Here is a 14026-nt window from a genome sequence, read left to right as displayed (position 1 = left end):
CAGTACCTGCAGGGATCTGAGTCAGCCACCGCTGTAGTCAGAGAGTCGAGAAGCAAAGAGGCGAAAGTCCAGCTACTAGATGGCGCTGCGGTAGTGCTGCCGCCATTATGGACTGAAAACCACCAATGAGTCCATGGCATAGATGTATAAAGCCCCAAGGAAGAGCACCGGTCATCGATCCGTAAACAAAATTAAACTCATCAAAACCGTCTTTGTTCGTCTTTCCACTGTTCCAACAATCACCAACTCTGGTTTGGTTGAAATAAACTCTTAACTCACTTTAGACTTGAAAAGAAACAGACGTTATATACGCTCCTCAAAGCCACCAGACTCCATTGACAGAAACAGTCATTTTCCCTCGCTGATCGTTGTAAAACACATCATTCAGACTCATCAAAAACGCCTTTGTTCGTCTTTCCACTGTTCCAACAATCACCAACTCTGGTTTGAAAGTTTGACCCAATAAATAACAGGTATTTTACTAACCCTGTTTTCCAGCGTGTTCATGACCAGAAAAAACACAGAAGTGCACACTAATCTACTCACAATGGGAAAGGAGTCTATCGCCTATTTTTAGCGTGTTTTCCCGTGTTTAAAAACTCACATTTACACGCTAACTTTGGTGGAAAAAGGTCAGTTAACACATTTTACATCTTTCGACCATGAAACATCGTTTGTCCTCCGTGGTGATCAGAGGAGAGACCGTCTGTTTCCATCAGGACGTCTGCTGTGTTTCTGCTGTCACTGATTGGTGATGGCGGAAAGGACACAGGATGACCTCCTGACCTTTTTCACTTCCTAACACATACACACCATCATCACGCACACAATCACTGACACATTTATTTATATTTTAAGAGTGAAGGCAAACTCATAGAGGCGGGGGAAAATTCTAAATAGATGTTTTAATGCCAGAATTGGTTTATTTGCTTCATCTGAGTCTATGTGGAGGTAGAAGGACGCTTTTATTGTGGTAGTCTGAGTAACGTGACGTCATATTCGTTCCATATCCGTCAACCAAAATAAACCTCAGAGAGTCTAAACCGTTGGAGGGTCAGCGTGGATACGACCTACACCCTCCCATGTTAAATCCAGCGTGGTAAACACTACACATCCAGTAAAGGATGGAAACACTTTGGATTTCACACATTGACAGGAAAAGCAGAGCTAGACAGAGCAGAGCTAAAGCTGCACGCTAACTTCTAAAAAAGGCCAAAATATGTCAGAAAATAAATCAGAACGAAGGCTGAAAAAAGTCAGAAAAAGCTGAAATGTGTCAGAAAAAGGCGGGAAAAAATGCCAAAATATGTCCGAAATATGACGCTCTCGTCTCCGTGGTCAAATGGGCCGACGCTACGACTGTAAAGCACCCAGATACTGACATTGTGTTCTCTGCATTGAAACGGCCCCGATGGAGCTGACCATGGATGGATAAAGAGAACGGAGCTGACGGGAGAGCTAGAGACCACCTTGGAGAAGTTAGAGGAAGTAGACACATGGGACTACGTCCGCTTTTCAAAATAAGGTGTTAACAAAGGGAACTGTATATACAAAATACATCTATGGAAATCAGATTGATGGATTATATTCACCAGAAGTATAAAACATTATAAATTAAAAAGAAAATACCACTAATCTGAGAGGGAAACGTCTTTATTCTTTGAGTTTTGGGTTGCTGGATAATAAATACTTCCTGACAATGATCCTGATATATTTGACTTCAGGGCATCTCTGATTACATACATGCTGAGAGATTTTACAAAGTTCAAGTCTCTAGAAGTGTCAGATTCAACTTGTTCCCTTCATGGTCTAGTTGTAAAAAGGTTAACAGAAATCAGAATATGAAATTACAATACACACTGACCCACTTCCTCACAACAGAAAGCCGTTGTAACTTCTTCCTGGATGCTTCTGCTTTTTAACATTTAACCGAAAGAATGAAATTCAGTGAAGCTGAATGAAACTTGAGGAGAAACACGAGGACAGCGAGCGGGAAATCAACGCATCCTGCTACTGTTTTACTTTTAAGTTGAAGACGACCTTCCTGTGAATCTAATCAAACCGGTGTCCCTGGTTTAAAAGAAATGTTAATAGTTCTGTTGTTTCCTCCTTTCATATCCTTCCTGCTCTGTGGCAGATTGATAGAGTTGATAAATGATGTGTGAATAAGAGATGTGTGAGCTCTAGTGTTGACCCGGTAACACACCATACTGTGGTTTCTGCAGCCTCGCCAGCAGAAGTGCTGAAGACTCTGAAACTCTGAAACAGCCGTGTTGTGCATTAAGCCCTCGTAATTAATTATCTGCACCATTCTTCTTCTTCTTCTTTGGGGTTTCCAGGTAAAAAACATGACTAATGCAATAAGCATTAAAATCCAAGAAATGTAGACATCAAACTAGGGATGCACCGATACGATACCAGTATCAGGTATCGGGTCCGATACTTTGCTCATGTACTCGCAAAACGGCTCCGATACAACGGCACCGATACCACTTTACGGCAGCGTGACGTTAACCTCTCGTCAACATCTTTCGGGTCTTATCGCACGCTCACGCTCCACCTCCGCGACGGTGCGGCCGAGCCGGGCCGGTGGTGTTGGGATCCCACCTCGGCTGGCGCGCGGGTACGTTAGACTCCTTGGTCCGTGTTTCAAGACGGGTCGGGTGGGTTGCCGACATCGCCGCAGACCCCTGGCGCCTTTTACGTGGGCTGAGCCCCGCCCTGAGGACAGTCCGCCCCGGTGACGCTTTAGCCACGGCCCTGTGAAGCACCTTCTCCCCGAGCCTTTCCAAGCCGACCTAGAGCCGGTGGAGGCGCACCGCCTCGTATGCGGGGATCCCCAGCCTGCCGTGTGTCGCTCACACCCTCCAGCTGGCTGTTAACGAGGCTCTTTAGACACAGAGAAGTACTCATATCGGTACTCGGTATCAGAGAGAACCCAAATGGAAGTACTTGTACTCGGTCTGAATAAAGTGGTATCGGTGCATCCCTACATCAAATGACCATAAACACTGTTGATTGACAGGAAGTGCAGTTTAGAGTATAAGAGTAGAGTTGTTGGTTTCTCTGACTTCTCTGTTCTCCCTCTCCCTCCAGATCCAGCCCTACGATAAGATCGCTGGCCGAGGACTGCCGGACAACGTGGCCGACTGCCTGAACAAGCTGGTGGTGGTGAAGCTGAACGGAGGCCTGGGCACCAGCATGGGATGTAAGGGCCCCAAGAGCCTGATCAGTGTCCGCAACGAGAACACCTTCCTGGACCTCACCGTGCAGCAGATAGAGGTACGGAAACATATCAGTGCTACACTTTAAGAAGAGCCTTGGAGATTAGAAGGATTTATATGTAAAATGACATCATGTTGAAGGTTGCCATCAGGCATTTTGAAAGATGTCTTCACTCGTGAGCTTTTTATTGCAGCAGAGGTTCCCTATTTCGGCTAATATTGACATATTATCACTTATTTGATACAATAACCATATAAAATAATAAAATAAATAATAATATAAGCCACCATATCAATAATCTGGAAACAGATCAGGTCTGCCTCTACAAGACTTCCATGTAGGAGTCGGTGGAGGATCATACGCTGGGTTTAGAGTAGATATTCCCTTCTGTCACCAAACCTCACTGGAGAAAACATGAATTTAATTCAGACATAAGAACCAAATAAACTCTTTATGGATCTTTATTGTAGAAGAAATGATGGATACGTTCAGGCAGCCGTGACTCCTAAACCCTGACTGTCTAAAGTGGTGGGCACACTACCAACGTCAGGAGCGCATGGCGGCTGCATCGCGTGGCGGCTGCGTCGCGTGGTGGCTGCGTGATGCAGGAGTCTGGTGTTCACACTAGACTCGAGTTGGCAGCGTGTCAGCTGCCTGTCAGCTGTGTTTCTGCTGCTGCTGTCAGCACTTTCTTTCTACATAGAGTTTGCCTTTTAATGGCCATTTAACTTCATGATAAATATAATTTATATTTATTTTAGACAGAGAAAGGTTCAGAAACGTGTGGTAATTAGTAAATAATAGTAATAATCCACAAAAAAAACTTCGTACTATATTCATTTATGATGCTTTCCAAGTCACTGCTTGTTCTACATCACTGTCCGGCACATATTTCAGAATAAAAGCCTCGTGTTAACAAATGAAGGAATTCTGTGCAAAGAAAACCCGCTTTTATTTTGAAATGAAAGCAGGAAGTGTTGATTTAAAAATAAGTCTTTACTTTTTTTCATCTCCGTAACAACCTCGAAACTGCAGTAAAGTCTTGCTGGTATGAAGTTAATATACAGTCACTAGATCACTTTCACTGTCTGTGACATATTCTACAGATGTCCAGACATGTAAACTGTATTATGTAGCTGATATGATGATAATATACTGTCAATAGATCACCTTCACTGTCTGTTGCTGCTGAGACACGAGCAGCTCGCCTGAAAAATAGGCGAGCCTTCTATTCTATAAAATAGCGGGCAGTGTGTCCACCACTTAATGTTTCTTTAGTTGGTTGTTTTGAATGTTTTTCTATCATGAGACGTCCCTCCTCGGCCCGTTCATCCATCTGTGGATAAAAGCTTTAATTTGAACTCTTCACAGTCCGTCGGTTAGTTTCTCTTTTCTCTCACAACCACATCTGGCAGACATCCTCCTACACATCATCAGGTTTGGCAGCAGATGGACAGTTACAGTAAAAGGTGGTGTTGCCTCACTCAGCCGGCTGCAATGCCAGCACACGTGATGTGTCTGTGATGTCAGAATAGGTGGAGCGCGGGAGCAGGAAGTGATTGTCTGATGTAATACTCTGTTGTAGAGATGTTTGAGTAGTGTGTGTCTCTCAGACAGAAGGCTTTTGTTACCCCGAGATGGAAAAGTACTGAAAGAAAGAGGATTCAGAGAAACCCCCCCCCCCCCCCCCCCCCCCCCCCCCTCCTCTGGTTTTCTTATATTCACAAAATTACAAGCATATGACTGCTTCCTTTTCTATGTGAATCATCCTGCAGGCTCTGAAGCTGCTATGACTTTATGTATCGGAGGCGCCATGGGAGAGACGTGCATTTTTTGGGGGGTTGTAGTGAAAGAGGATCTGTTTGCGTGTGCAGGTCTGTGGGTTTGGCAGGAAAAAGGCTGTGTGCTGACTGAAGGGGGGTTGTGGTTATTTGTGCCGGATCGTACATCAAGACATAAAATACATACTTATTGCCTTCATCAGCAGTACGAGTGATTCATTAAATAAAGAATCACATATTAACCCGATCCAGACCCGCTTTACTGTCTTTCAGAGGCAGTAGCAGGTTCAGAGTGAAGATACTGGTATCATGTCAGACTAGCTGGTCATGAAGGAGTCTAAATAACGCTCCAAACTTAAACTAAATGTTGGAGAGGAGAAACTGTCATGTCCATGTTCAAAGGGGTCCCTTGACCTCTGACCTCCAGATCAGTGAATGTAAATGGGTTATATAGGTACCCACGAGACTCCCCTTTACAGACATGCCCACTTAAAAGTCTAAAAATATCTGAAAATGTCCAAAAAATGTCAAAGAAAAGTCCAATAAATTTTCGAAAAAAGTTAAAAAAAAAAAAAAAAAAAAAAAGGTCTGGAAAAAAAGTCCAAAAATTTGTCGGAAAATTTTCCAAAAAATGTCCGAAAACAGTACAAAAAGGAGGTTAAAAACACTCCAAACTTAAGCAAAATTTTAGCGAGGAAAAATGTTCAAAGGGGTCCCTTGACCTCTGACCTCCAGATCAGTGAATGTAAATGGGTTCTATGGGTACCCACGAGTCTCCCCTTTACAGTCATGCCCACTTTATGATAATCACATGCAGTATTTTGGAGGGATTATTGATCATTTATTTTTTATCATTTCTCAAGTGGTAAAAGGTGTTTACAGATGTTAAGGAGAATTGTCTCTCTCCATTGACTACCGGTCCTCTGTTGGTCCACGGAGGGACTTTGCCTCTCTATAAAGATGCAGAGCGTTGCTGTGTACAGTGCTGTGTAATTGAGTTTATATGGGGGGGTGGTGTTTGTGTGCGTTTCATAACGGCCTCCTGGGACGCCGCTCTCCTCTCCTCGCAGCACACACTGCTCCCTGTGTCCGAGTCACTGCTCTCCATTTACTGCTCAGGTCTGCTCAGATTACCTCCTGACTGAATCGGCCCATTTACAACGAGAGAAAATGGATCCCGTAAACACACCAACCCCCGACCACCGACCCCCGACCCCCGACCACAGACCCCTCACCGGCTCTCCTGTGAGACAACGCCCCTCATGCAGATTTATTATGGACCTGAACGCTGAGAGGAAACACAGAGAGGAGACGCTGTGGGAGACTGAAGAAAAAAGTCGTAATATTACGAGAATAAAGTCATAACTTTACGAGAATAAAGTAGTAATTTAATGAGAATAAAATCAGAAGTTTATGAGAAAAGAAAGTGGTAATATTACGAACCTGAACCTACTAGAGCCTCTGAAAGACAGTTAAGTCTGATCGCGGGTCTCAGAGGGTTAAATTCAACCGTTTAAAAGAAACACGTCTACTCTGGGAAACAGGGCCGTAATAATAGTTTCATAATAACTTATTACGTGTTTCCTATAGATGAATGGCTCTGGTTGTTTCCTCTCCTGTCCTCCTGCCTCTCCACACACCCACTGACTACACACTGGTGTTTTTAATTAGTTTGCATTATGATGTGTGTGTGAGCGCTGGGAGGAGTTTTCTAAAAGTCTTTGACATCCTGAAGTACCGTCACAGAAAGGTGTGGGGAGGTTGGTTTAACTCTTGTAGATGTTGTATTGGTTATGTTGGTTTACATAAAGCAGGCGGCCAGCCGACACCCATCCTGGTTATTAAAGGAAACTAAGATTACTAATCATTCCTGGTTCTGTCACAGGCTGGAAACTCAACTCTTTAGCAACTTTCTCACATCGACTTTAATTTCCTCTTATCTTGGTTTGAATCTCTCCTCAGGTGTTATTTCCCTCCTTTTGTTTTCATTCTAATCACACACTTAATTAAATAAGTTATCGTCTGTTATCGGGCTGTTGTTCTCCGGAAGACTTCATCACATATTGAGCGTTTAGCGTGAAAAAAAGTCGTAATATGAGAATAAAGACATAACTTTATGAGAAAAAAAGTTGTAATATTAAGAGAAAAAAAGTTGTAATATTACGAGAATAAAGTCAGAAGTTTAAGAAAATAAAGTTGTAATATTACAAGAATAAAATCATAACTTTATAAGAAAAAAAGTTGTAATATTACGGGAATAAAGTCAGAAGTTTAAGAAAATAAAGTTGTAATATTACAAGAATAAAATCATAACTTTATAAGAAAAAAAAGTTGTAATATTACAAGAATGAAGTCAGAAGTTTAAGAAAATAAAGTTGTAATATTACGAGAAAAAAGTCGTAATATTATAAATAGTAATTTTACGTGTTATTTTACTTTACAGATTGAGATTATTAATACAAAATATAAATCAACTAATATATTATGGTGTATTATTATAGATTAAATTAACCATCTATATATCAAGTCATTATTATTATATCTGTACACCGTCCCATGTTGTATTTCCTTACAGTAACACATCAATAGCATTACAGCAGCAGCCCATCTGGTCACATAAAGATCTAACTGTAACTCTACAGGACGTTATAAACTCTCTCAGTCCGTCTCCGCTGGGTAAATGAAGCTGAATGTTTGTTTTTTCTGATTGTCCCTGAACAGCACCTGAATAAGACGTACAACACAGACGTGCCGCTGGTCCTCATGAACTCCTTCAACACGGACGAAGACACCAAGAAGATCCTGCAGAAGTACACACACCACCGCGTCAAGATACACACCTTCAACCAGAGCAGGTGAGCCAACACGCTAACAACACGCCAAGTACATGCTGAGTGACCGAGCAAACCAACACGCTAACAACACGCCAAGTACATGCTGAGTGACCGAGCAAACCACGACGCTGAAGCACTAAAGGAGATATGACGCCACTGACAGGCGACCAGATGAAACGGACCGTTACCTTCATTCAAATTACAGATTTCTCTGTTTCAAAATCATTGGAAACATTTGGGATTAGGGATACACTGATACCGATACTAGTATCGGGTATCGGGTCCGATACTGTGCTCATGTACTCGTACTCGCAAAACGGGTCCGATACAACGGCACCGATACCACTTTACGGCAGCGTGATGTTAACCTTTCGTCACATTTAGTATGTTTACGTTTAAAACTGTGAAATGGGTCTAAATATTGTATACTGTATTTGTGACATCACAAATGGACAGAAATCCTGACGGCTTGTTTCAAAAGCAGAGTTTCTGAATACGGGCTGTGGGTGTTTCTCTGTGGATTGAGCGTTTTGATAGTTTCACAGTATTTATATATCACTTAAACCTGCTTCATGATATAAAAGAAATGGAAATCTCACTTTTTTTACAATATGGGACCTTTAAAGAGGAGGCATGAGGAAAAGAAAATTGACTGCTGAGATCAGTGAACATCTCAGCGGTTCCTGGTACTGAAACTGATTCTTTGATAAGACGTAATGTTCATTTTGTACCCTGGAAGGAACTGTTCCTTCTTCGGCACATTCTGGATCCAAGAAAGGGAAAAACATAACAAAATGTTCCCGGGTCATGTGGACACGACCTCGATCATTTTAACGTTATCTACATATCGGACATAAAACCTTTGAAGTCTATGAGCTCATATCAGAAGCAGTCATCTGAATCATCAGCTGGACCTCCGCTCCTCTCCCCTGACCACCTGTAATATCCTGACTAACTGCCAGAAACATGACGAGGTTTGTTAAGTCAACCTGAAGCAGATCCCTCTGACAGACACTTTGATCACCTTAATGCTCACAGCCACGCCGGGCTCTCTGGCTCGTTGCCTCACCTTTAAAACTTTGCTCCCTGACGGTGCTGTTTGAAGTCCTGCAGTGATACGAGAAGAAGGAATTCACATGGCACTTGGCATGTTACTCAGTCACTGAGTTTCCACGGCTTTAACTCAGATGATGTGGAACAAAGAGATCTCAAACAAAGCGTTTGGTCTTTGTGCCGTTTATCTCCGTTTATCTCTTTAACATGTGCAGACTGAGATTTACACCTCTGCTGTTAATCAGTTCGTCTGGTCTTTATTTTACAACTAGCTGGTGAGCAGAGTGGAACATTCAGCAGATAGAACAGATAGAGTCCAGAGACAAATTCCTCATATATGCACACGTCCTGATGTGAAATGACCCCACCCACTACCAGATGGTGAACAGACAAATACATTATGATATTGAGTTATCGTCCAGCTGAATGTTTGTTTATAAACTAATAATCACATCTGCCTTTTTAGAGATAAAAAGCTCCACAACCACAATTACTGACTTTTTTGGGACATTTTTCTGCCTTTCTTTCGCATTTTTCTGACATTTTTCTAACTTTCTTTCATTCTTTCTTTTTTACATTTTTTGGACCTTTTTGAGGTTTTCATTTGGACGTGTATTTTACTTAATTTCTGACTTTTTGGGGAATTTTTCAACTTTTTTGTAAACAATTTTACCACATTTTTTTAATACATTTTTTTTCAGACATTTTCCAGACTTTTTTTTATTTATTTTTTTACATTTTTTGGACCTTTTTCAGATTTTCATTTTTTTTTTTTTACATTTTTCACAGTGTATTTTACTTAATTTCTGACTTTTACAGACATTTTTGGGCTTTTTTCTGATTTTCTTTTAAACTTTTTTAAACTTTTTTGTAGACAATTTCAGCAATTTTGTATTTTTTTTTTATTATTTTATTTTACATGTTTTGGACCTTTTTCAGATTTTCATTTGGACATGTTTTCTACTTTATCTCTGACTTTTCCAGACATTTGTCTGACTTTTTTTAAGACTGTTTTTTTTTTTTTACTTTTTCAGAAATTTTTTCAACTATTTCTAGACAATTTTAAGCACATTTTTCAGCCATTTTTTGGATTTTTTGGGGGGATTTTTTTTTTACTTTTCTCCACAAACTGGTATGACAGCTAGCTAGATAACCCACTCAAAAGGCACAACTAGACCAATCTGTCAACCATCATACCAAAGTTTAAGTTCCTAAGTTAAATAGTTTCAGAGTTTAAAAATGTTGGGCAACGGACGGACAGAAGGACGAAAGGACACGCGGAGCGCTATATACCCCCGACTACGTTGTCGCGGGGGCGGGGTATAAAAACACGACGTCTGATCTTGTTATTTTCTATCCAGGTACCCTCGCGTCAACAAAGAGTCCCTCCTCCCCGTGTCCACCAACTTGAGCAGGACGGGTCAAAGCGCAGAAGGCTGGTACCCTCCGGGACACGGCGACATCTATGCCAGCTTCTACAACTCGGGCCTGCTGGACCAGCTGATCGCGCAGGGAAAGGAGTACATCTTCGTGTCCAACATCGACAACCTGGGAGCCACCGTCGACCTGCACATCCTGCACCACCTGGTCAGCCAGCCCAACGGCAAGCGCTGCGAGTTCATCATGGAGGTGACGGACAAGACGCGCGCCGACGTCAAGGTACGTGGAGGAGGAGGTTGCTTTGCTTTTAGTTCTAGCAGGGTGGAAAATGACTAACACCAACCAAACTGTATTATTAATACCATGCAGTGGCATTATAAAAACTATATTGCACCTTTGGAGTCCGTCCATCACATGTTGTAAAACAGATGACTGGTGTTTCAGGGCGGCACGCTGATCCAGTACGAAGGAAAACTGCGTCTGCTGGAGATCGCCCAGGTGCCCAAAGCCCACGTGGACGAATTCAAATCTGTTTCCAAGTTCAAGATCTTCAACACCAACAACCTGTGGATCTCTCTGGCTGCTATCAAGAGGCTGCAGGAGCAGAAGGCGATGGACCTGGAGATTATAGTCAACCCCAAGGTGAGTGGAGAGGACACTCAACAATACAGTCAAAGCGCCGGACCCGAATATTCAACTATTCTGTTAACGGTCCGTTGGGTAGGTAACAGGGCCGGGACGATACACCTATCTCCTGATTCCATGCTATCACGATACCTGGGTGCCGATTGCAATTCAATATTATGATTTATTGCGATTTCTGTTAACTTTTTTAACACTAGACTATGGATAAAAAGTTGAATCTTACACTTCTACGGACTTTTAATTTGAAAAATCTCTAAATGAATCCAGTAAAAGTGATTGATTTTCAGCATGTATGTAGTCAGAGATGTCCTGAAGTCAAATATATCAGGATCATGGTCAGGAAGTATTTGTTACATTTATTATCCAGCAAACAAAAATATATATATAATTATTATTATAATTATAAGTTGTCTTTCAATCAAACATAAGTGAAAAAAACTGTTCACAAAACATTATAGACATTTGAATAAATTAAAAGAAGAGTTAGGCAGCAGCTGTTTGACATAATATGAAGGAAAGGTTTGAGTCCTGATGTGGATTAGCATGATTTGTTCAAGGATTATGCATGTTTGTCCTTTATTGCCTCCAAAGCACACACATTTTGACGTGATGTGACTTGATGTTATTTTGGTTGTGCTTCCTCAGAGGCAACACGCTGTGCCTCCTCTCTTCCTCAGCGCCGCCTCAGGGGAATGCTAATCTGCAACCAGCGTAATAAATTCACCGCTGAACCTCAGCCATTTCCCATTATTGCTTTCTCGGCCTATAGATGTAATTTTCCAGCCCTCGGCTACAGGATCACACAGCGTGACACAGCGAGTGTTATGTAACTGGTGATAACTGTGCAGAGCTGTGTGGCTTTACATAAGTGTGTGTGTGGTCCCATTTAGGTGAGAGAGCTGCAGAGTTAAAGGGGCCCATTCCTGTTATACAGCGCTGTGGACCCTTACATGTTAAAAACTGTGTGCACTCGTAGTACTGAGAGGCACTTAAGACTAAAGCATCCATGAAGTGGTAAATGTTGTCCTTCTGGTAGATATATGCAGATCATTATATTATTACTAGGGCTGTCAAATGATTCAAATAGTTAATGTTGATTAATCGCAAATTTCCTCACCCTCTGCCGGTTCCCCTCCCGGGTTCACAATCCTCCCGTATTTCTCCAGATTTATGGCACGTTTTTCACACCTTTTTGTTATCTCAACCTGTTTCTGGCGCTGTACGGCGTCTATAAGCCCGTCTGGTTCCACCCGGACGGAAATAGAGTTACACCAAATGTCTTTTCCCAGCGGAGGAGAGGCGTTCGTGACACCGCGGTGCAGTTTGAGATGCACATCAGTGGTGATGAATGAATGAAAACTGATGAATATGAGCCTAGTTTATACCAGAGATTCACACAAGTTCACGCCAGAGGGGCCAATTATTCAGTTTTCTTTCCTGAGGATTAAAAATTAAAAGTAGGCCTTTTTAACAAAGCAATGCTGTTGCAGTGAACATATTATTTAGTTATTTTAATTCTTCATAAGTCACCAGATTGCAGAAAACAAAGTCTCTAAAACTCTAATGTTTTCTGGGAGGACCCCCCGCTTTATTTTTTGAGGACAAGTATGTGGTTATTGTCAATACTGGTATATTCAATTCAACTCAAACTTTATTGCAGACTTAAGGTCGAGATAAAAAAACAAGACATTACATATAATACAAGAAGCACAATAAAAAGTCATGATTAAAAGAGATTAAAAATATAAATCTATACATACATACCTTACATATAAAGAACTATACCAATGGCTCCACGGCTGTGATTGGTACCGTGTAGTGCTAAATCTGATGTTAGACAACCGCAAGACACTGTCATTCTCAGAGTCATTTAGACGGCATATCAATTAGAACATGAGATTTCTTAAGACCGATGTTTGCAGTGCAACATCTCGGTCTTTTCAGTAATATTCTCATTGCATCATTATATGCAACTTGAAGTCTCTGTAAGTTTGCTTTTTTTGTATAGTTTGACCACCAATGGGCTGTATAGACAGTATACTGTATAGAGCGGTGTACAATCTGCTCCGAACAGAGACATCTTCACTCTACCTGAACACACTAAACTTCAGACACCCCTAAGTTAAACTGTACTAAACAATAAAGCAGACACCCAGTACTGTAGCAATGAAATATATGTCACTGCTACAACAAGTAGATCACAACTCACCTCAGCGTCTAATAAGAGCATTTAATCTGATGTGTTAGTCCCACAGCCTCAGAGTTCAGAGTTCAGAGTTCAGTCCACTCTGCAGGGAGTCCACTTTGTTTTACCCACAACCCAAAACAGTCCAGTCCAGTGCAGTCTAATCCAGTCCAGTCTATTCCAGTCCAGTCCAGCCCAGTACACAGCCACAGAAAGAGAGATACACCTGAATACTCCGCTCCGGGTTTTACCGCGGATCCGTCACAAACAAACACACTGCAGGAAGTCAAAGTAGAAATAACTAAAATAACTAAAATAACTAAAATAACTAAAATAACTAAAATAACAGTTCAGAAATATGAGATTATTTACATTAATATAAACCGGATACTCACGGTACCGTCGACCAGTCAGTCGGCCTTAGATAGAGCTGGATAAATCTGGATAAAGCCGGCGTTTCTCCTCCTTCACCGCCGGTTAGTTTAATTCTCCCGCGGTTTGTTGGAGCGCTGTGATTGGATGATGACAGCGGTTGGTTTGTTGGAGCGCTGTGATTGGATGATGACCGCGGTTGGTTTGTTGGAGCGCTGTGATTGGATGATGACCGCGGTTGGTTTGTTGGAGCGCTGTGATTGGATGATGACCGCGGTTGGTTTGTTGGAGCGCTGTGATTGGATGATGACCGCGGTTGGTTTGTTGGAGCGCTGTGATTGGATGATGACCGCGGTTGGTTTGTTGGAGCGCTGTGATTGGATGATGATGACAAATGTGCGGGAACTTTTAGAAGCTAGCAGAAGAGAGGCTAGCTATATCACGCTCACAGTGGCTAAGCTAACACGGTACAATGTTACCGTGTTAGCTTAGCTCGTTAGCATGCTAATTAGCACTAAACGGTCACATGATACATTCTTGTACCGTAACCA

At 41.9% G+C, this 14026-nt stretch overlaps 1 protein-coding gene and 1 long non-coding RNA gene across 6 annotated transcripts in view; one reads left to right on the top strand and one right to left on the bottom strand.

Moving 5' to 3' along the window:
* ugp2b (UDP-glucose pyrophosphorylase 2b) overlaps positions 1-14026 on the top strand; it is a 41514-nt gene that overhangs the window by 20311 nt on the left and 7177 nt on the right. For all 5 annotated transcript variants that reach the window (XM_037781293.1, XM_037781292.1, XM_037781294.1 and 2 more), the window contains 4 exons: positions 3097-3282; positions 7728-7861; positions 10255-10552; positions 10718-10915. In XM_037781293.1, coding sequence (XP_037637221.1) covers positions 3097-3282; positions 7728-7861; positions 10255-10552; positions 10718-10915 — 816 coding nt within the window. The remainder of the gene's footprint in view (positions 1-3096; positions 3283-7727; positions 7862-10254; positions 10553-10717; positions 10916-14026) is intronic.
* On the bottom strand, positions 13135-13634 carry LOC119495089. Its single transcript, XR_005208342.1, has 2 exons — positions 13499-13634; positions 13135-13379 (listed from the first exon to the last, which is right to left on the bottom strand). It is a non-coding gene; the product is annotated as an uncharacterized LOC119495089 (long non-coding RNA).

Source organism: Sebastes umbrosus, chromosome 10 (genome assembly GCF_015220745.1).
Source record: "Sebastes umbrosus isolate fSebUmb1 chromosome 10, fSebUmb1.pri, whole genome shotgun sequence".
NCBI lineage: Eukaryota > Metazoa > Chordata > Actinopteri > Perciformes > Sebastidae > Sebastes > Sebastes umbrosus.
This window is presented reverse-complemented; position numbering and strand designations above follow the sequence as displayed.